Source organism: Salvelinus namaycush, chromosome 4 (genome assembly GCF_016432855.1).
Source record: "Salvelinus namaycush isolate Seneca chromosome 4, SaNama_1.0, whole genome shotgun sequence".
NCBI lineage: Eukaryota > Metazoa > Chordata > Actinopteri > Salmoniformes > Salmonidae > Salvelinus > Salvelinus namaycush.
Genome location: NC_052310.1, coordinates 20,816,948 through 20,840,601, shown reverse-complemented (window position 1 = coordinate 20,840,601; position 23,654 = coordinate 20,816,948). Strand labels below are relative to the sequence as shown.

The 23,654-nt window shown below is 43.6% G+C and overlaps 1 protein-coding gene across 1 annotated transcript in view; it reads right to left on the bottom strand.

Moving 5' to 3' along the window:
- The window catches only part of LOC120046299 (signal transducer and activator of transcription 5B-like), a 37,015-nt gene that overhangs the window by 3,235 nt on the left and 10,126 nt on the right, over nt 1–23,654 (bottom strand). The window contains exons 9-18 of the mRNA XM_038991388.1: nt 21,512–21,691; nt 13,400–13,487; nt 11,759–11,881; nt 11,247–11,339; nt 10,801–11,007; nt 10,117–10,211; nt 9,396–9,538; nt 7,028–7,183; nt 6,885–6,936; nt 6,478–6,585 (exon numbers count right to left, since the gene is read on the bottom strand). Of these exons, the coding sequence (XP_038847316.1) occupies nt 6,478–6,585; nt 6,885–6,936; nt 7,028–7,183; nt 9,396–9,538; nt 10,117–10,211; nt 10,801–11,007; nt 11,247–11,339; nt 11,759–11,881; nt 13,400–13,487; nt 21,512–21,691 (1,245 nt within the window). The remainder of the gene's footprint in view (nt 1–6,477; nt 6,586–6,884; nt 6,937–7,027; nt 7,184–9,395; nt 9,539–10,116; nt 10,212–10,800; nt 11,008–11,246; nt 11,340–11,758; nt 11,882–13,399; nt 13,488–21,511; nt 21,692–23,654) is intronic.

The window sequence follows — 23,654 nt, the reverse complement described above, 5'->3', positions numbered from 1 at the left end:
AGGCAGTATTTCTCATCATTAGATCTCGTTCTCTTTTTTTAAAAAGGTGAGCCAACAAGTTTAACCCATTACTGTATCTCCAAGACTGATCAACACTTGTTTTGTCATGGCTCTCTATTGTCCCTCTGCAGCAGACATATAGTAAGCAATGTTTGGAATATCGACTCGCAAAAATTGCAGTATCGAATCACAATACATATAGAATCGTGATACATATAGAATCCATAAAAACGTATCGGCACCGCAGTACCGTGATAATATTTTATTGTTAAGTCCCTGGCAATTCCCAGCCCTAGAAATCAAGTCAGCTCTTTTAAGGGCATTTCAATCTGCAATGCTTTGTAGGTTGCAACCTTCCGAAAACGAACATATTAAGAAACTCGTGACTAAGCAAGCATTGACTGGGCTTCTGGTACAGTTTGTAGTGTGCTAGCCTTGAAAGCCAAGGGTAGGGATTTTGATTCCCATCTGACTTTTTCCGATTTCAAGAGAGAATATAACGGTTTATATTGGCGTTTCTGTGTAATGCTTCAAAGTAGCCACCCGTTGCCTTGACAGCTTTGCACACTTGGAATTCTCTCAACCAGCTTCTGATGACCTGGCCTCCACAATCACCCCATTTCAACCCAACTGAGATGTTTGGGATGAGTTGGACCGCAAAGTGAAGGAAAAACAGCCAATAAGTGCTCAGCATGTGTGGGAACTCCTTCAAGACTGTTGGAAAAGCATTCCAGGTGAAACTGGTTGAGAGAATGCCAAGCGTGTGCAAAGCTGTCAAGGCAAAGGGTGGCTACTTTGAAGAACCTAAAATATATTTTGATTTGTTTAACACTTTTTGGGTTACTACATGATTCCATATGTGTTATTTCATAGCCGATGTCTTCACTATTATTCTACAGTGTAGAAAATGGTACAAATAAAGAAAAACCCTTGAGTGAGTAGGTGTGTCCAAACTTTTGACTGGTAATGTGTGGGTGTGTGTGTGTATATATATATATTATATATTTTTTGCATTAGAAAAAAATTATAAATTGATACTTGGAGCCAAATATAGATATAAAATCATCCAAATTGTTAAATAATACATTTACAATAATCGTCTCAAAGTCAATTTCAGGTCTTGTGAGCAGAAACTTCAACATTGTGAGAAACTTCCAGCGTGTGTTTACCGTAAACACGGAGGTTAGTTTAATATAGTGGCCAAATAGGCTACTGTGGCTATTTGAGCATAATGTAGGCCTAGCAGAGTGGTCTACCAGTAAAACCAAATGGAGCAAATGCATTCCATAACATTTGCACATGGAAATAGCTATTTACAGTGCATTCGGAAAGCATTCAAACATTTAGACTTTTTCCACATTTTGTTACATTACAGCCTTATTCTAAAATGGATTCAATTGTTTTTTACCCTTCATCAAGCTACACACAATACCCCATAATGCCAAAGCGAAAAACTGAAATATCACATTTACATAAATATTCAAGCCCATTACTCAGTACTTTGTTGAAGCACCTTTGGTAGTGATTACAGCCTTGAGTATGACGCTACAAGCTTGGCACCCCTGTATTTGGGGAGTTTCTCCCATTCTTCTCTGCAGATCCCCTCAAGCTCTGTCAGGTTGAATGGGGAGAGTCGCTGCACAGCTATTTTCAGGTCTCTCCAGAGATGTTCGATTGGGTTCAAGTCCAGGCTCTGGCCCTCAAGGACATTGAGACTTGTCCCGAAGCCACTCCTGCGTTGTCTTGGCTGTGTGCTTAGGGTCGTTGTCCTGTTGAAAGGTGAACCTTCGCCCCAGTCTGAAGTCCTGAGTGCTCTGGAGCAGGTTTTCATCAAGGATCTCTCTGTACTTTGCACCGTTCATATTTGCCTCAATCCTAACTAGTCTCCCAGTCCCTGCCGCTGAAAAACATCCCCACAGCATGATGCTGCCGCCACCATGCTTCACCGTAGTGATGGTGCCTGGTTTTCTCCAGACGTGACGCTTGGCATTCAGGCCAAAGACTTCAATCTTGGTTTCATCAAACCAGATAATCTTGTTTCTCATGGTCTGAGAGTCCTTTAGGTGCCTTTTGGCAAACTCCAAGCAGGCTGTCATGTGCCTTTTACTGAGGGGTGGCTTCTGTCTGGCCACTCTACCATAAAGGCCTGATGGGTGGAGTGCTGCGGAGATGGGACAAAGTTCCAGACGGACAACCATCTCCACAGAGGAACACTGGAGCTCTATCAGTGTGACCATCGGGTTCTTGGTCACCTCCCTGACCAATGCCGCCCCCCCCCCCCCCGATTTCTCAGTTTGGCTCGGCGGCCAGCGTCACAAAGTCTCTTGGTGGTTCCAAACTTCTTCAATTTAAGAATGTTGGAAGCCACTGTGTTCTTTGGGACATTCAATTTCGCAGCAATTTTTTTGGTACCCTTCCCCAGATCTGTACCTCGACACAATCTTGTCTCGGAGCTCTATGGACAAGTCCTTCAACCTCATGGCTTGGTTTTTGCTCTGACATGCACTGTCAACTGTGGGACCTTATATAGACAGGTGTGTGACTTTCCAAATCATGTCCAATCAATTGAATTTACCACAGGTGGACTCCTATCAAGTTGTAGAAACATCAAGGATGATCAATGGAAACAGGAGCTACATTTTGAGTCTCATAGCAAAGGGTCTGAATACTTATGTAAATAATGTTTATTTAAAAATATATATATTAATAATTAAATTATGTACTTTTTACCCCCTTTTCGTGATATCCAAATTGGTAGTTAGTCTTGTCCCATCGCTGCAACTCCCATGGGGACTCGGGAGAGGTGAAGGTCGAGAACCATGCGTCCTCCGAAACAAGACCCCGCCAAGTTGCACTGCTTCTTGACACACTGCTCGCTTAACCCGGAAGCCAGCCGCACCAATGTGTGGAAGGAAACACCCTACAGCTGGCAACTGAAGCCAGCATGCATGAGCCCGGCCGCCAGGAGTTGCTAGAGGACAAGGACATCCCAGCCGGCCAAACCCTCCCCTAACCCGGACGACGCTGGGCCAATTGTTCTGCCGCCGCCTCATGGGTTTCCTGTTTGCGGCCAGCTCCGACACAGCCCGGGATCTGTAGTGACGCGTCTTGCACTGATCAGTGCCTTAGAATGCTGAGTCACTCGGGAAGTCACCGTTTAAAAAAAAAAATACATTTGCAAACATTTCTAAAAACCTGTTTTCACTTTGTCATTATGGAGTATTGTATGTAGATTGATGAGGATTTTTTATTTGATCAATTTTAGAATAAGGCTGTAACGTACTAAAATGTACTGTATAAAACATTGGGCTTGCCAACTTGGTTAACTATGTTACCGGTTTCAATACAGCAACTGTTTTAGACAGTTTTTTTTAACCAAGCCAGAGAAATAAATGTTTTAAAATCAGTACAGAGTGAACGAACAACAAAACACTGTGCAATGAAAGCTTCCTGTCACCACCAGACTTTACATTTAAATAGTGTCAAGATAATGCTTTCATGTCAGGGTTTGTAGTGTAGTGGTTAACGTCACTGCCCTGGGATCTAAAGGTCCTGAGTTCTCCTCTCGGAGGAGAGATCGACATTTCTCTTTCGTGTATAGATTTGACACCCCCTCCCAGTCCCAACACACACAGAGACTGACCGGGGCGCACACGCAAGCACGGTGTGTGCTTATTTTCTATTATTAGAGGTCTCTTTAAAACACCTGGAGTCGATTTACACACCGGTGTAAAATAAATAAAAATCCCCATCAAAATGCGTCAATTTAAGCTTGAGATATGTTTTTGCATGGGCTGCGTCTCAACCCACCCCATCTGCCTATGGCGGGCCTTCCGCCTCTGCAGTGGAAGGTGGCCGAGCAACGGAGGCGTTTATCAGACCATGAGACATCCCGAAAATCGGTCTTCAGAAGAAAACATCTGTAGCGTCCGAAAGGTTTAGCCAAGAAAACTACTATGACCACTCCTTCCACTGGTCCCGTGTGGCTCAGTTGGTAGAGCATGGCGCTTGCAACGCCAGGGTTGTGGGTTCAATTCCCACGGGGGGACCAGGGTTCAATTCCCACGGGGGGACCAGGATGAATATGTATGAACTTTCCAATTTGTAAGTCGCTCTGGATAAGAGCGTCTGCTAAATGACTTAAATGTAAATGTCCATGGAAAGGGGAGACTCATGTTTTGCTCTACGACTCCCACAAGTGTCACGGGACTTGTCTGAAGGTAACCGGTACTGGTTATAAAACATTTATGGAAGTATGGAGGCAGTTGTGCCTACCCAAAAAGAGGTTAAATATGTTTAAAAATAATAATATCCTGAGCTCTCATATCTCCTAGATATAGGACAAACACTCCAAAACCTTTTTTTTGCCATTTATGAATGTGTTATTCAATGTGTTTCTATGGGCTAAAAGCCTAATTCTATATTTTATCCCCTCAAAATATGTTTTATACCTAAAGGGTTCCTAAAATTCTATATCAAATAGCTAAATGATCCACAGTTTGACCATCTTAAAACAATTCCATGTCAGCTTTGGTATATTTCACTTGTGATTGCATGATTATAAATATTTTAAGGAATATTTTTGAATTTAGCGCCCTGCAATTCAGCGGTTGTTTAGGAAAGTGAACCCGTATTCGGTATCCGTAGATCAGAGAAGTTAACAAGAATTTAAGCTTTCTGCCCATATCAGATATGTCTATGTCCTTGGAAATGTTCTTGTTACTTACAACCTCAGCCTACGTTAGCTCAACTGTCCCGCGGGAGGGATACCGATCCTGTAGAGGATTTATTAAAATGAACTTGCTTGACCATGTGTTAAGTCAAGTAACTGTTTGTTACATGCAATGTTCTTTGTGGACTACACCAGACAAATGTTGCTTTCTGGCTTTGTGATGAAACAAACATGTAGCTGAATTTATTCTGCCATTGTGTGACTTGTCTTCTTATGGTCTTGGCCTGAGGCCTATATATCCCAGTGGCATATGAATTCACAGGTTAGAGCAAACAACGCATTTATCACAACACAGGTTGTAATAAGCCCCTGGCTTGGCTTCCCCAGTGATCTTGCCCACGTACTTGTACCGGGAAACAATCTGATGACCACCTCTAAATCTGCACATCTGCCGCCTGCTTGGGTGCATCCCAAGTCGTTTCCACCGAGGTGGATGACTAGGATGTCAGGGGGAGAAGTAGCACAGGCCCTCTGCTGGTGCAGAACACAGAGCAGTTGGTGCCACCACATGCCTTGCTCTCCGAGCCAACTAATTTGACAGTCAATAATGTAAATAGTTAATGGGTAGGCTACATGTTGATTATTTGTGTATTTTCCAGGTGCTCGATTGTTTTGTTAAGAGATAAGAGATCAGGGAAATGTTTCCCAGTTTAGTCCATAAAGGTTTCTGTTTTTTCGCTTCCCTCTGGAAAATCAGCTGTTAATACTAAAGCAATACTAATTATTTCTAATACTAATTATAATTAACTACATTATTTCTGTTGACATTTGTCAATGTTTTTTTACTTTACAGTATTGCTGTGTTGTGCTGTATTATAAATGTTGTATAATAATGTTGCATAAACAACTTGCGGTGTAAAAAGCAAGGAAATTAAAAACAAAGCTTTAAATGATAAGTAGGCATTGGTCGGAAGCCGAAAAATAAAGAAAATTAACATGCGTACTTCACCCATGCGCTGCCAAGGTTTTGTAGCACACTATAGTCTAATGATAAACATTATTTTAATAGCAGGTCACTGTAAAGTCCATTATGCCGCTGAAGAGTATGAATTAGGCTGTTTGAGAATGTTTGAATCCTAAGCAACCTGCATACACATGGTTGGAAGTAAAATAGACCAACATAGCTAATGTCAAAGCTGTGTGCTGGAAAACCTTGGTAGCGCATGAGTGAAATACGCATTGGGTGCTCATGTGAATTTATTTTATTCTTCGGCTTCAAACCAATTCCTACTTAAAAACATAATTTGTAGTTTTTAATTATACATACCTAATCATATATCTACAGATATACATCTATAGATTTATGGGCTAATAACTTGCAAATATCAACAAATGTGCACACTCGACTCTGCACTGATCTGATAAGCACACCCACTGCGACGGTGGGATACGGGAAAATACCACTCGTAGGCTACCTGCCAGAATTCTCCTCTAGTGCGCTCTACCTACAACAAAATCCCTGACCCAATCTTGCAAAGTTAGATTTGTTTTGTTGCTTTCAAAGGGTTGGTGATATGTTGATTCAAATCACAAGTCCCATATTAGAGGGAAACGCTGATATAAATATATAGTGTAAACTAACAGAGTAATCTTGCGCATCTCTGCGTGGGCTGGTATTTCTTCTGCGCGACAGTCGTGGGGGGAGGTGGGCAGCCGGGCACGCACGCAGCTTAGAGGGAACTGCATGTCATCTAATGACTTGTCACTGCTGTACATTGATACATTCCCATCTGTAGTGTACTTACATGGGAGGGAAAATTGCAAAGTTGATGGGGTGAGCCACTGACGGGGAGGGTGCCTGGTCCATGTAGGTGGGGTTCCCACTGGACGGCTCAGGGTTGGGAGTAGTGAATCTACAGGGAGGACAGGAAGCACAATCACATTAAAGCTACAGTCTGGGATTTGGGAAGCCGTTTACATTTTGGGTATTTACCCATTGATTATTGAAGAATATAACTTAGAAATGCTTCATGAGTCTTTATCAAAAACCAAAAGAAAAACAAAGAAAAGTAATTCACACACAATTGCCCAATTACAAATCGCCATATAATAGGGTAGAGGCTTGCGCCAGATTTGGAATTGGGTATTATCAGTTCAGTGTGTGGGTTTAGAAATAGTAAAAAAATGGTTATATGCATGACAGTATACGTACTCTGGCACAACCTGCTTGATCTGTGGTTTGACGTAGCCATCCACTGCTTTTGCTGAGAGAAAATGAGAACAGACAAATTTGAGATTATTTTTGTTTCTTAAATAAATTAAGTTAAGGTGAAGGATGAGGAGGAGGGTACGTACAGAGGGGAGGGGTGTAGTACTTGGAGAACACCTCGTCCTTGGGCCGGTCGGGATAGAGGAACATGAGGTGGTTGAGGTCACTGATGCGATCGGCTAGTGAGCGGATGGAAAAGTCTTTGGTGGTGTACGGCATGAGGTTCCACACCAGCCTCTCCCCTGGAGAACAAGATCATAGAAGAATATCCTTTCAACCTCAATGAGCCTAATCTGGCTAAATTGACATCAAATTTCTTTGAGGGAGAGACCTGGACTAAGGCGACAGAGAACATCTAAAAAGTCCATTAAGTAGCTTTGTGTACGACCAGACAGTGAAGACATCAACACTATGAAATAACACATATGGATTCATGTAGTAACCAAAAGTGTTAAATCAAAATATATTTAATATTTGAGATTCTTCTAAGTAGCCACCCTTTGCCTTGACAGTTTTGCACACTTGGCATTCTCTCAACCAGCTTCATGTGGTAGTCACCTGGATTGCATTTCAATTAACAGGGGTGCCATGTTAAAAGTTCATTTGTGGAATTTCTTTCCTTCTTAATGCGTTTGAGCCAATCAGTTGTGTTGTGACAAGGTAGGGGTGGTAAACAGTAGATGGTCTTTTAACAAATACGACTAAGTCCATATTATGGCAAGAACAACTCAAATAATCAAAGAGAAACGACAGTACATCATTACTTAAGACATGGTCAGTCAACATGGAAAATTTCAAGAACTTTGAAAGTTTCTTCAAGTGCAGTCGCAAAAACCATCAAGCGCTATGATGAAACTGGCTCTCATGACGACCACCACAGGAAAGGAAGACCCAGAGTAACCTCTGCTGCAGAGGATAAGTTCATTAGAGATACCAGCCTCAGAAATTGCAGCCCAAATAAATGCTTCACAGAGTTCAAGTAACAGACATCTCAACATCAACTCTTCAGGGAAGACTGTGTGAATCAGGCCTTCATGGTCAAACTGCTGCAAAGAAACCACTACTAAAGGACACCAATAAGAAGGAGACATGCTTGGGCCAATAAACACGAGCAATGGACATTAGACCGGTGGAAATCTGTCCTTTGGTCTGATGACTACAAATTTGAGATTTTTGGTTTCAATTGCCTTTGTATCTTTGTGATACGCAGAGTTGGTGAACGGATGATCTCTGCATGTGTAGTTGCCACCGTGAAGCATGGAGGTGGTGGTGTGATAGTGTGGGGGTGCTTTGCTGGTGACAGTGATTTATTTAGAATTCAAGGCACACTTAACCAGCATGGCTACCACAGCATTCTGCAGCAATACGCCATCCCATCTGGTTTGCGCTTAGTGGGACTATCATTTGTTTTTCAACAGGACAATGGCCCAACACACCTCCAGGCTGTGTAAGGGCTATTTGACCAAGAAGGAGAGTGATGAGTGCTGCATCAGATGAACTGGCCTCCACAATCACCCAACCACTACCCAATCGAGATGGTTTGGAATGAGTTGGACTGCAGAGTGAAGGAAAAGCAGCCAACAAGTGCTCAGCATTTGTGAGAACTTCAAGACTGTCGGAAAAGCATTCCAGGTGAAGCTGGTTGAGAGAATGCCAAGAGTGTGGAAAGCGCTACACAAGGCTAAGGGTGGCTACTTTGAAAAAACTAAAATATATTTTGATTTGATGAACACTTTTTTGGTTACTACATGATTCCATATGTGTTATTTCATAGTTTTAATGTCTTCACTATTATTCTACAACTTGGAAAATGGTCAAATAAAGAAAAACCCTTGAATGAGTAGGTGTGTCCAAACTTGACTGGTACTGTATATTTTTCGTTATTGAAACATATTTCAAAACGGTTTTGATGGTAGAATGATTCTCTACAGTGGTTTTCAACCTGGTTACTGCAGGTGGTTTTCACAACGCAAATTGTTTATAACAATAAGCCTTTAATTTGTTACATTCACAGCTAAACTTGCCCAAATTTGACCGACAAGATGTTTTATGTAAAAACAAAAATTATACAAAAATCTGACTATGCAAATGGTGGTTCCTCAAGAGCTTCTGAAGGTAATTTGGTGGTCCCTGGAAGGGAAAAGTTCAGGAACCGCTTATTTTGTCAAACTAAGAATCTGGTGAACATTTTAGAAACCAGGAAATGGTGGAACCATTTCTACATATTGCTCCAACAGTTTTACAGCTAAAAATGTTTACATCAAGTCACATATTAAGATCATATGCATCTACGTTATGTTAGCCGTTTGTCAACCAACTGAATAAATCGGCAACAACGTTCATCCTGCCTCAATTACCTACACTCCATCACACGATGTGGACAACCATGCATGGGCTCATGTTTTGGTCCGAAAACACTCTGCTTACTCCTAGGTGGTTAGTAGAGTACAGTACCTGCTTTGTTAGGGTTCTCTGCCACCCAGGCGATGGTGATGCCCCCGATCTCAGAGTCACTGAAGCGGAGCAGGAAGGTCCCGTTGGGCTTAGACATCAGCATGTCCTGGGCCTGCTGTTTGTTCACAAAGCCCAAGATCGCCCTGCGTAACACAAACACGCAGTACTCGCACATACACAGTATGAAAGTTAACGTGCACGCAAGCACAATTTTTTTTTTTTAAAAGCACACACACGTTGCCCTATTTCATTGCACAATTCTAAAGATGTATTTTCACAATAAGAGCACGGTCAAAAGGCTGCTTATTCAACTCCTTCCTTTCATCAACAATTGTCTAATAACAGGGTTAATGGACAAAGCTGAGGCTGCACGAGCGAATTGAACCGCCCCGTCCCACAGATGTTACAATGTGTGTGGGCGGTAAATTCGATTGTCGTTTTAATTCAGACATCTTACAACAGAGAAAGGCACTCTACAGTTAAAGTTTGTACACCAGACAAAGACGGCCGATCATGTGCGGGGTGAGTGAGAACAGGAAGAAGGGGAAAGCGGTAGCAAAGCGAGCAGGAGGTACGTACTTTTTGTTGTTGTTGTGTAAAGTAGATAATCCCGCACGGGCGCAAAATGTACGGTTGTTAAGCTATAGGGAAGAAGCGTCCAGAGAATTTGGCCACACAGCCACTAATGGAAAAGCTCTGAATTGAAGCACTCCTCTCTCACCCGTCATTCCAGTGGGGCTTCAGGTGTTTCTTCATGAGCTCCATGACTCCGTCAAACCACTGCCAGAAAGTGAAGTTCCTCCCCGGCAAACTCTCCTGTGGATAGCATAGATAATCAAACCTGGGTTCACAATACCATTGGTTTTCTTTCTATTACAAATACTATTTCCACACAGGTATTGCTGTTAAAGTCTTAAAGATGGAATCCGCAGTAGGGTGAAACGGCGTCCCTGGCCGCCCCCCACCACCACTGTTATTGTTGCCGAGCTGAGGAGCGTTGTTGAGAATGGTCAACTAAATCACAATACATAGTGATCTTTAAAATCGTGTGTGCAATGAAGACCAAGAGGGGGAAAAAAAACTTGTTTGCAGTAAAATGACTTTTGTTGTAATACCGCAAACGGACGTGGCCGTTTCGTCATTGTGGATTCCAGCTTTAAGTCTGTGTGGAAACATCCCTATTCCAGTGGTCATGTCGCAGTAGTAGTCAGCGGTGAAATGGTCAAACTTGTTTGAACTGGGGCCAGGACATGGTCAGGTTGTGGAGGTAGTCAGTAAAAAGTAGTCGTTAGGAAAAAAAACGGTCATACCTGGTTGAACCGGGACAAAGACATGGTCATGTTGCGGTAGTAGTAGTCAGTGCAGTGCTAAAACAATCTAAAAGTCTAATCAAAAACGGTCGTACCCGGTTGAACTGGGCCCAGGACATGGTCATGTTGCGGTAGTCTTCTGGGTTTATGCTGGCGCTGCTGAATGCCTTCTGGGCCAGGAAGACCAGGTTGTCGTCGCAGAGGCCGCGGGCACTGTGCATCTCTGCCTTGTATTTCATGTCTAGGGCTTCACACAGCTGCGTCCACAGCACCTTGTCAGGAACGATGAACGGCACCCTGCCCTGGGGGAGGGGGGATGGAGGCGGGAAGCAGAGTGTGTGTATGAGGGAGAGGAAAAGAGGGTTGGAACAGCAAAAAAGGGGGGAGTGAAATCAGGGAAAGAGAGAAAAAGAGATAAGAATGATATATACAGGAGTTGTTCCGAGCTTTTTCAACTCTTAGATAAACTACAGCGGCAGATAAGGGACGTGCAAAAGGGGTGTAATGCAAAGTGTCTTCCAGTAAAGGCCAATAAACTCACCGGCTCTGCAAAAGCGTTGTCCCACAGGACCGTTGCCGTGGCATTGTTGTCTTGACTACCGTGTACTATCACCACCACGGGGAGAGATAATGTCTAGGGGGGGAATAAAAAAAAATAAAAAAAAGTTACACTGACTGCATTAATTGATTAATTAGACTAATTTAAGTCATCCTACTCAAAGTTCCCTACAGAATGGATGTCAATGAAATGGAAGACATCAAATCTGATCAAAATGATCCTGTGTTGTCTTAATCCTGTTGCTCCATTCAATTGTGTTCCTCTTTCATTGAAGGACGCGGACAATATTTCAACCAAATATCATGGTATCATATAACATGATCTTTGTAATAGCATTATGATGAGGTATGTTAGAGATACGCATCTCTTTGTCTTAAAAACGGCATCAACCACAGACTACACAGAATTTAACACAACACAGGATTATTTTGATCTGGATGAAATGTTTTGACAAACTGGGCTCTGGTGTTTCTAGAAGTGGATTTTCCTGTAACCTTGACGTGGAAGACCAGCTCGTTGCCCCCCACGCTGAACTGAGACTCAAACATGACAGTGAACTTCTCCTCTGTGACCGACTCTGCCCCGCGACGGTCCGACCGTTTGATCCGCTTCAGGGACTACACAGCACAGGAGAGACCACAACACAATCTCTGCTTATCGACCACAACAACAAAAATGCTACAAACGCTAACATTTTGACCACATGTACATATCACACTTTAGCAAAACCACAAAAGGTTTTGGAGTAAAATGCCAATTACAATATAAATACAATTACATTACTGATGTAAGTATAAATCATTCTAACCTAGCGGTTAGTGTTGGGCCAGTAACGAATCCAAGCTGACAAGGTGAAAAATCTGTCGACATGCCCTTGAACAAAGCACTTAAACCTAATAGCTCCAGGGTCGCCGTTGATAATGGCAGACCCAGGCCGTGACCCCACTCTCCGAGGGTTTCTCAGGGGGAGTTGGGATATGCAAAAAAACACATTTCCAATTCACACATGCGTATCAACCCTTTACACTCGTACCCGTTTATAGGTTGAAAATGGCCGATTTGGGCACTGATAAGCCCCTAAATTGGAACGGGCTGGCTGTACAATAAAACTTAGGCTCTGCGATTCAAAGCACTTTATGGGTTTTGACTGACAGCTGTTCTGAACTTGAGCACCGCTCGCAACAAGAACTTGCCCACATCCCTCCCGCTAAATTGGACAACCTTTGCACATTTGTTGTCTTGAGAGATGGAAACACTAAATTAAGAGGACTATGTATTGTGAAAGATGAGACATTGAGGATTATATTAAACACTGCTTGTGATGTCATACAAGCAAGCCAAGCACCTGAGTCCAAATGTGTACTTCCCCTTTCCCATAACATAATACATACAGTTCCAACGTTTATGATCACCGTGTCTGATGTACAGTTACAAGATGACATGGCATCACAACCCTGTGTTGTTCTGAACAGAATGAACCGGTTTGTCCGTTGTCAAGAAAATGAGCTGCGGAACACACACGACTCATTTCTACCCGAATTGCCCTGTGAAAGCCCAAACACTAAGATCATATTTTTAGAACTTAGCTGGTCATGTTGGCAATAAAACAAGCTTTCAAATGATGCCCACCTCAGATCCCGATTTATAAAACGGCCCGTTTTTGGATATACCGTAAACAGTAATTGTGTGATGCAGGGCTGTGTTCCAAACAAAACTACAAGTGTGCTCGCTCTAGCTCCTCAACAGCACATAGGGGAGCTCTTCTTGTCATTTTTTTGGTCTTATGTTGCACCTACCCCACACTTTGCAGGTATATTCTCATCATGTTACCGAATGTATTTTCAGATTTCGTTATCAACAAATGCAGCAAAAAGTACAGTAAATGTAAAATGCACATAAGATCAACTCTGTAATGTTTGGATTCAGTCTTGTGTCAGGTGAACTGTTGTATCCTCAACTTTGGTCTAATAATGCTCCCGTAATCTCCAAATTGTTCCCTTTCAATTGCTACCAAGCTTATGCATAGGCTTTTCATATTTCTTCTGGCCAATTCCCAACGGTGTAAAGGGTTAATACACGCGTACATGTTTGACATAAAAAAAACTGCGCGTCGGTGCTTATTTATCCTAACTCACCATGTTCCTGAAGTGAGCACTCAGGGTTCCTGTGGTCCGGTGGTATTCCATCACACAGTTGTTGTTGAGAATTTCTCCACTGCTGTCACTGCAACACAGACAGAGAAATAAATATGTCAAACTGTTGTGTGCGTGTGTGTGTTTGTGTACAAATGTGTATATTTGTCAACTTTTGGTTGCGGGTGACAGTAGTGGCCCTAGAATTGGACTGAGTAGAAGTTTCACATTTTGTGTGTGTGTGTGTGTTTGTGTACAAATGTGTATATTTGTCAACTTTTGGTTGCGGGTGACAGTAGTGGCCCTAGAATTGGACTGAGTAGAAGTTTCACATTTTGTGTGTGTGTGTGTGTGTGTGTCGGGCCGTAGCCAACAATGAAGACACCGTGGTCCGGACCTAAGTAAAAAAAAAAAAAAAATTTTTTTAGAAACTCAAATCAGGGCTTTAACTTACTGTTGAAAGTTTGAATACACAAGGTGCAAACTTAGTTGTGCATTAACAGTTTTCCTCCTATATCAAATCTTCTACGTCACATTCGTAAACAGGTGCAGACTAACAGTGAAATGCTTATAGATACTTTTGTACCCGTTTCCTCCAAGCCCTTCCTGATAATGCAGAAAGAAAGAAAATATAGAAATAATAGTAAAGTAATAACACAATAAAAAAAAGTATTAATTAATACACAGTGACTAAGTATAACTTGGCTATATACACACGGGTACCAGTATCGAGTCGATGTGCAGGGGTACAAGGTAACTCAGGTAGATACAGTTGAAGTCAGAAGTTTACATCCACTTAGGTTGGAGTCATTAAAACTCGTTTTTCAACCACTCTACAAATGTCTTGTTTACAAACTATAGTTTTGGCAAGTCGGTTAGGACATCAACTTTGTGCATGACAAGTAATTTTTTCAACAATTGTTTACAGACAGATTATTTCACTTATAATTTACTGTATCACAATTCCAATGGGTCGTTTACATACAGAAGTTTACATACATTGACTGTGCCTTTTAAACAGCTTGGAAAATTCCAGAAAATTATGTCACAGCTTTAGAAGCTTCGGATAGGCTAATTGACATCATTTCAGTCAATTGGAGGTGTACCTGTGGATGTATTTTAAGGCCTACCTTCAAACTCAGTATCTCTTTGCTTGACATCATGGAAAGAAAGAAAAAAATCAGCCAAGACCTCAGAAAATAAATTGTAGGCCTCCACAAGTCTGGTTCATCCTTGGGAGCAATTTCCAAACGCCTGAAGGTACCACGTTCATCTGTACAAACAATAGTATGCAAGTATAAACACCATGGGACCACGCAGCCATCATACCGCTCAGGAAGGAGACGCGTTCTGTCTCCTAGAGATGAACATACTTTGGTGTGAGAAGTGCAAATCAATAGCAAAGGACCTTGTAAAGATGCTGGAGGAAACCGGTACAAAAGTATCTATATCCACAGTAAAACGAGTCCTATATCGACATAACCTGAAAGGCCGCTCAGCAAGGAAGCAGCCACTGCTCCAAAACCGCCATAAAAAAGCCAGGCTACGATTTGCAACTGCACATGGGGACAAAGATCGTACTTTCTGGAGAAATGTCCTCTGGTCTGATGAAACAAAAATATAACTGTTTGGCCATATTTACCATCGTTATGTTTGGAGGAAAAAGGGTGAGGCTTGCAAACCAAAGAACACCATGAACACCATGAACACCGTGAAGCACGGGGGTGGCAGCATCATGTTGTGGGGGTGCTTTGCTGCAGAAGGGACTGGAAACTTCACAAAATAGATGGCATCATGAGGAAGGGAAATTATGTGGATATATTGAAGCAACATCGCAAGACATCAGTCGGGAAGTTAAAGCTTGGTCGCAAATGGGTCTTCCAAATAGACAATGACCCTAAGCATACTTCCAAAGTTGTGGCAAAATGGCTTAAGGACAACAAAGTCAAGGTATTGGAGTGGCCATCACAAAACCCTGACCTCAATCCTATAGAACATTTGTGGGAAGAACTGAAAAAGCGTGTGCGAGCAAGGACGCCTACAAACCTAACTCAGATACACCAGCTCTGTCAGGAGGAATGGGCCAAAATTCACCCAACTTATTGTGGGAAGCTGGTGGAAGGCTACCCAAAACGTTTGACCCAAGTTAAACAATTTAAGAGGCAATGCTACCAAATACTAATTGAGTGTATGTAAACTTCTGACCCACTGGTAATGTGATGAAAGAAATAAAAGCCGAAATAAATCATTCTATCCACTATTATTCTGACATTTCACAGTCTTAAAATAAAGTGGTGAACCTAACTGACCTAAGACAGGGAATTTTTACTAGAATTAAATGTCAGGAATTGTGAAAAACTGAGTTTAAATGTAGTATTTGGCTAAGGTGTATGTAAACTTCCGACTTCAACTGCATGTACATATTACTACAAATACAGTGGTTAAGGGCTTGTAAGTAAGCATTTTACGGTAAGTTCTACACCTGTAGTATTCAGCACGTGACAAAAAATTGGATTTGATAGATATCACATCTGCTGCTGCTACGGTTTTGAGTCAAAAAATGTCCCTCCAAAATGGTCAATGCAGATAACCATTTAACTAAGCAAATAACTACCCGGACTAACTATTTAGTAGTCTTACGGCTTTTGGATAGAAACTGTTCAGGGTTCTGTTGGTTCCAGACTTGGTGCATTGGTACCGCTTGCTGTGAGAACAGTCTGACTTGGGTGGCTGGAGTCTGACAATTTCTAGGGCCTTCCTCTGACACCACCTGGAGTACCGTCTGTAGCATCTTACGGTCGGATGCCAAGCATTTGCCATACCAAGCGGTGATGAAGCCAGTCAAGATGCTCTCAATGGTGCAGCTGTAGAACTTTTGGAGGGCCCATGCCAAATCTTTTCAGCCTCCTGAGGGGTAAGAGGCGTTGTCGTGCCTTCTTCACGGCTGTCTTGGTGTGTGTGGACCATGATAGATCCTTAGTGATGTGGACACCGAGGAACATGAAGCTCTCAACCCACTCCACTACAGCCCTGTCGATGTGAACGGGGGTGTGCTCGGCCCTCCGTTTCCTGTAGTCCACGATCAGCTCCTTTGTCTTGCTCACATTGAGGGAGAGGTAGTTGTCCTGGCACCCCTGATGCAAGAGGGGACTAAGCACGCACCCCTGATGCACCCCGTGTTAGAGGGTCAGCATGTCGGATGTGTTGTTGCCTACCCTCACCACCCGGGGGCAGCCCGTCAGGTGTTCAGTCCCAGGGTCCTTTGCTTAGTGATGAGTTGAGAGCACTAAGATGTTGAACACTGAGCTCGTCAGGATGGGAGTGGGCAGTGTGGAGTGCAATAGAGATTGTGTCATCTGTGGAGGAAGTATGCGAATTGGAGTGGGTCCAGGGTGTCTGGGATGATGGCCTTGATGTGAGCCATGACCAGCCTTCAAAGCATTTCATGGCTACAGATGTGAGTGCTACGGGGCGATAGTCATGTAGGCAGGTTACCTTGGCGTTGTTGGGCATAGGGTGGTCTGCTTGAAACATGTAGGTATTACAGACTGGGTCAGAGAAAGGTTGTAAATGTCAGTGAAGACACTTTCCAGAGCATGCTCTGAGTACGCATCCTGATATTCCGCCTGGCCCTGCGACCTTGTAAATGTTAACCTGTTTAAAAGTCTTACATATGCTACGGAGAGCGTGATCACAGTCATTTGGAACAGCTGGCTCTCTCATGCATGATTCAGTGTCGCTTGCCTCGAAGCGAGCTTTGAAAGCATTTAGCTCGTCTGGTAGGCTCGCATCACAGGGCAGCTCGTGGCTGTGTTTCCCTTTGTAATCCATGATAGTTTGCAAGCACTGCTACATCCAACGAGCATCAGAGCCGGCGTAGTAGGGTTTGATCTTAGTCCTGTTGTGATGCTTTGCCTGTTTGATGGCTTGGAGGTTGTAGCGGGATTTCTTATAAGTGTCCGGATTAGTATCCCGCTCCTTGAAAGCAGCAGCTCTAGCCTTTAGCTCAGTGCGGCTGTTGCCTGTAATCCCTGGCTTCTGGTTGAGATATGTGCGTAAGGTCACTGTGGGGACGACGGCGTCGATGCACTTACTTAATGATGCCAATTCCATTGGCTGAATCCCAGAACATGTTAAAGTCTGTGCTAGCAAAACAGTCCTGTAGCTTAGCATCTGCTTAAATCGGACAACCTCCGTATTGAGCTTGTCACTGGTACTTCCTGTGAGTTTTTGCTTGTAAGCATGAAATCGGGAGGATAGAGTTATGGTCAGATTTGCCAAATGGAGGGTGAGGGAGAACTTTGTATCCGATTCTGTGTGTGGAGTAATAATACAGTTATTTTATATAGTGCTTTTCATTACAAGAGAGAATCTCAAAGACGTTGTAAAAACAAACAAAACAAAATGTAGAGATCTGGCAGGTCTTGAGCGATGGTCTTCCACAACTTCTGATAAGTTGTTCAGCAAGGCAATTCAGAAAGGCTTGGCAGTAGCTTAAGCGGAAGGAGCTTCGATGGCACAGCAAGGGAGCAGCATCATTCAGTTACTTAGACAGGGTTGTAGCTCTTCATCAAGCACCTTGTTTGTTGACTCCTCCTCCTCCTCTGTAGGTAGGCTGGATAGTCCACTACCTAAGTGTAGCACCCATCTAGGTGATGCTTTGGTAGCTATAAGCGCCAGAAAGACCACCATACCTCAGCAGTAGTCAGAAATAGTCCCCTATGAGGCGGGCATCTCTCAACCCCTCACACCGCAGTCCACATTGTTCATCCAACCAGGGCAGGTGGGGGGGTGCTGTATTATGTATCATTCAAATGATCGCATAGCCAGCTAGCTAACTACCCACACAAGACAAACAAACTGACTTGTCATTCGTCCAGCAGCTCCACACTGACTAATGAGTAAAGGCGATGGACTTTTGTATCCTCTAGTTGCACAGGTGACATGCTAGAAGAAAGGAGCGCCGCGTCTGGATGAGCATTTTCCTGTTTGCTTCTGGCCCTATACAGCTCGTTGAGTGTGGTCTTAGTGCCAGCATCGGTTAGTGGTGGTAAATAGACACCAGCTGTTTTTGTTGGACAATTTAAAAAAGGTCAATACACTGCATTTCAAACATGCAGGAATGATTCATGAATTCAGGGCTTGTAAAATTATACCTAGAGTAAATACACTGCTCAAAAAAATAAAGGGAACACTTAAACAACACAATGTAACTCCAAGTCAATCACACTTCTGTGAAATCAAACTGTCCACTTAGGAAGCAACACTGATTGACAATAAATTTCACATGCTGTTGTGCAAATGGAATAGACAAAAGGTGGAAATTATAGGCAATTAGCAAGACACCCCCAAAAAAGGAGTGATTCTGCAGGTGGTGACCACAGACCACTTCTCACTTCCTATGCTTCCTGGCTGATGTTTTGGTCACTTTTGAATGCTGGCGGTGCTCTCACTCTAGTGGTAGCATGAGACGGAGTCTACAACCCACACAAGTGGCTCAGGTAGTGCAGTTCATCCAGGATGGCACATCAATGCGAGCTGTGGCAAAAAGGTTTGCTGTGTCTGTCAGCGTAGTGTCCAGAGCATGGAGGCGCTACCAGGAGACAGGCCAGTACATCAGGAGACGTGGAGGAGGCCGTAGGATGGCAACAACCCAGCAGCAGGACCGCTACCTCCGCCTTTGTGCAAGGAGGTGCACTGCCAGAGCCCTGCAAAATGACTTCCAGCAGGCCACAAATGTGCATGTGTCAGCATATGGTCTCACAAGGGGTCTGAGGATCTCATCTGGGTACCTAATGGCAGTCAGGCTACCTCTGGCGAGCACATGGAGGGCTGTGCGGCCCCACAAAGAAATGCCACCCCACACCATGACTGACCCATCGCCAAACCGGTCATGCTGGAGGATGTTGCAGGCAGCAGAACGTTCTCCACAGCGTCTCCAGACTCTGTTACGTCTGTCACATGTGCTCATGTGCTCAGTGTGAACCTGCTTTCATCTGTGAAGAGCACAGGGCGCCAGTGGCGAATTTGCCAATCTTGGTGTTCTCTGGCAAATGCCAAACGTCCTGCACGGTGTTGGGCTGTAAGCACAACCCCCACCTGTGGACGTCGGGCCCTCATACCACCCTCACGGAGTCTGTTTCTGACCGTTTGAGCAGACACATGCACATTTGTGGCCTGCTGGAGGTCATTTTGCAGGGCGCTGGCAGTGCACCTCCTTGCACAAAGGCGGAGATAGCGGTCCTGCTGCTGGGTTGTTGCCCTCCTACGGCCTCCTCCACGTCTCCTGATGTACTGGCCTGTCTCCTGGTAGCGCCTCCATGCTCTGGACACTACGCTGACAGACACAGCAAACCTTTTTGCCACAGCTCGCATTGATGTGCCATCCTGGATGAACTGCACTACCTGAGCCACTTGTGTGGGTTGTAGACTCCGTCTCATGCTACCACTAGAGTGAGAGCACCGCCAGCATTCAAAAGTGACCAAAACATCAGCCAGGAAGCATAGGAAGTGAGAAGTGGTCTGTGGTCACCACCTGCAGAATCACTCCTTTTTTGGGGGTGTCTTGCTAATTGCCTATAATTTCCACCTTTTGTCTATTCCATTTGCACAACAGCATGTGAAATTTATTGTCAATCAGTGTTGCTTCCTAAGTGGACAGTTTGATTTCACAGAAGTGTGATTGACTTGGAGTTACATTGTGTTGTTTAAGTGTTCCCTTTATTTTTTTGAGCAGTGTATAATCCTTCAACCATAAGACCCACAAATAAGTTAATTTAATCAAAATAGTTTAACCTGCTTTTTTGCAATATTCACTGATCTGGCTTTCATGTCTATGAATATGCCCTTTTTGTTAAAAATCTAACCAGAACCATCCATGTACAATGCACATCTAACAATAATGACCAACTCTGGTAGCAGGCATTATAGAAAGTTAACACAGGTCTCAAACAATCTCTCAAGCACAAGCCCAGTGCCAGTGAGTAGCCAGCTAATCTTTATATTTAAAGTGTAGCCAACTTGGATCTATTTGCTTTGCTAACAAGGTAGAACAGTTGAACTGTTATGAATACACCCTCCTGTCCGTCTCCAACTGTTTGAACGATAGATAGTTCACTTTGTTTAGATGTTGAAATCAAATGGCCAACTGGATAAGATGCAATTTCTCAGAATGAGAACGATTTGCCAATTCCTTACGCATCTATTTTATGCTCATTGCACATTTATAAAAAACAGACTAGACAGCTAGCACATAAGTCTGTTGCTAAAATGTTGCTTGCGGTACCGCAATACCGTGCACAACAAACTGAGCATACATTTTACACAATCAGGTTCATTGAGTGTGAAAAGCCCAGCAGCGTTGGAGTTCTTAACCACTCAAAACGGTGCACCTGGCACCTACTACCATACCCCGTTCAAAGGCACTTAAATATTTTGTCTTGCCCATTCACCCTCTGATTGGCACATAAATGAACGATGTCTCAAGGCTTAAAAATCCTTCTTTAACTGGTCTACACTGACTGAAGTGGTTTTTAAGAGGCGACATCCATAAAGGTATGACAGCTTTCACCTGGATTCACCTAGTCAGTGTGTACAGGAAAAAGCAGGTGTTCCTAATAATCCAACCTCCTGTGATGCAAATCGAGGTTAACGATCAATGTTCTGATGTCCAGGTCTTTTCGGTCATAGGAAACAATGGCGGAAACATTATGTACAAAAAAAGTTAAGATCAGTGCAAAAAAAAAAAGAAAGCAGAATTGGTCAGGAGACCGTAAAACGGCAGCTATCCATTGCAGCGCGATTCTAAACAAATCACTTTAAAAAATGTAATTGGTAAATTAGTCTAGGTCGTCTAGCTAGCCAGCTATCTACACTTGTAGTAATCATGGCTGAATTATAGACCGGGCATGCAGAGCACAACTTCTTGTCACTCTCAGATATATTAACATGGCATAAGTCATGGCAAAGTGTAAAATTGCAGGAAATAAGCTTTAAAAAAATGCAAATATTTCTCCCCACCCCCATCCGGACCTCACCAAAACTCAGACCCTGGCTATGGCCCTGTGTGTGTCTGTAAGTGTGTATGCCTGGCAGAGGGTGTGTGTGGCGTCTCACTTGCGGGTGCTCTCATTCTTGAGAAGGGCCTTGGCCTGCTGCTCGCTGACGATGACTGCCTTGACCTGCGGGGGGTTCATGTGCACGTTGAGCTTCCCGCCCACCAGTAGGCGCACAGTAGCCGCAAACTTAGTCTGGGTCTTCAGCACCTGGGGCGGCTGCTTCTCGATGATAAACGTACTGATAGGTGAGGGAGGGATTGAGGGAGGAGGGGGGGTGAGGGATGGATGTAGCAAGGGAGGAAAGATGGTTGGGTAGAAAAAGAGAGTGAGAGAAAGTGGGTAAATACCGTATTTAAAAGATTAGAGGCTGCATACAAAGAAGATAAAATGACATGATCTACAGATTGTAGGGGTGTAACAGTACACGTATTCATACCAAACCGTTTTGGGATCTCAGTTTGGGCCGCACTGTGAACCTGAATGAATACATAATAGATGTAACACACTAGGCCTATAGGCTGCCTACACTGTTGTATGCCTCAAGGAAAATCGGAGCAGAATCTCTCTTCTGGCTATTCACCTAAAACAACTAGAGCCTATCACCCCAGTATTCCTTGCACCAGAGCAAAAAATAACTACGCCTCCCCTCTGCAATCAAGCAGCCCTTCGCAGCCGATTCTGATCGGGCCTAAGAAAATTACGAGAGCGATGGGTAAGTTTATAGCCGCGGATATGCGCCCATTCTCGGTGCTTGAGAAGAATAGGGGGTTTCAGCACCTTGTGAAAGTGCTCGTGCCACGTTACGAACTTCGCTCTCTCACACCGACTTCAGCAAACAAGCAGTACCCGCTCTATAAGCAAGCTAAAGCAGAAGTTGTCAATGAATTGGCCAACACACCAGGTGTTGTGCTAATTACAGGTGGATGGACCTCCAGGGTTTCTTAACAGTGACAGCCCATCACATTACCCCAGAGGGTGAAATGAGAAGTATGTGCTACAGACACGCCCCCTTTATGAGTCACACAAGTGCATATTTCTCTCTTTGTAAGAGAACCTTATAGCATAGGCCTATGCAATGTCAGCCATGTTTACATATTGATTTCAAACCCATAATTGCACTTTATTTTTGTTTTAATTTAAGAAAATACAAAGTGTTGGTTTTCCTGATTGTGCTCTTATCAGGCATTATATGACTCATGATGATATACTGAACAAAGATATAAAACATGTAAAGTGTTGGTCCCATGTTTCATGAGCTGAAATAAAAAGGCCCCAGAAATGTGTTTACATCCCTGTTAGTGAGCATTTCTCCTTTGCCAAGATAATCCATCCACCTGACAGGTGTGGCTTATCAATAAGCTAATTAAACAGCATGATCATCACACACATGATCATTACACAGGCCACTTTAAAAATGAGCAGTTTGTCACACAACACAATGCCACAGACGTCTCAAGTTTAGGGAGCGTGCAATTGGCACGCTGACTGCAGGAATGTCCACCAGAGCGGTTGCCAGAGAACTGAATGTTCCTTTCTGTACCAGAGAATTTGGCTGTACGTCCAACCAGCCTCACAACACGTGTAACCATACCAGCCCAGGAACTCCACCTCCGGCTTCTTCCACTGCGGGATCGTCTGACACCAGCCAGACACAGCTAAGGAAACTGGGTTTGCACAACCAAATAATTTCTGCACACAGTCAGAAACTGTCTCGGGGAAGCTCATCTCCGTGCTCGTCATCCTCACCATGGTCTTGACCTGACTGCAGTTCGGCATCATAGCCAACTTCAATGGGCAAATGCTCAACTTCGATGGCAACTAACACACTGGAGAATCCATCCCGGTTTCAACTGTACCGGGCAGATGAAACCTGTTGAAAGGACCTGTACACAATTCCTGATAGATGAAAATGTCCCAGTGGCCTGCATACTCAGACATGTCACCCATTGAGCATGTTTGGGATGCTCAGTAAGACAGCATGTTCCAGTTTCCGCCAATATCCAGCAACTTCGCACAGCCATTGAAGAGGAGTGGGACAACATTCCACAGTCCAAAATCAACTCATTACGAAGGAGAAGTGCGAGGCAAATGGTGGTTACACCAGATACTGACTGGTTTTCTGATCCACGTCTAGGGTTGCACATTTTGGGGTGTGAGGTGGAATTGTGAGGTGGAAATTTTCCGTGGGAATATAAGCAAAT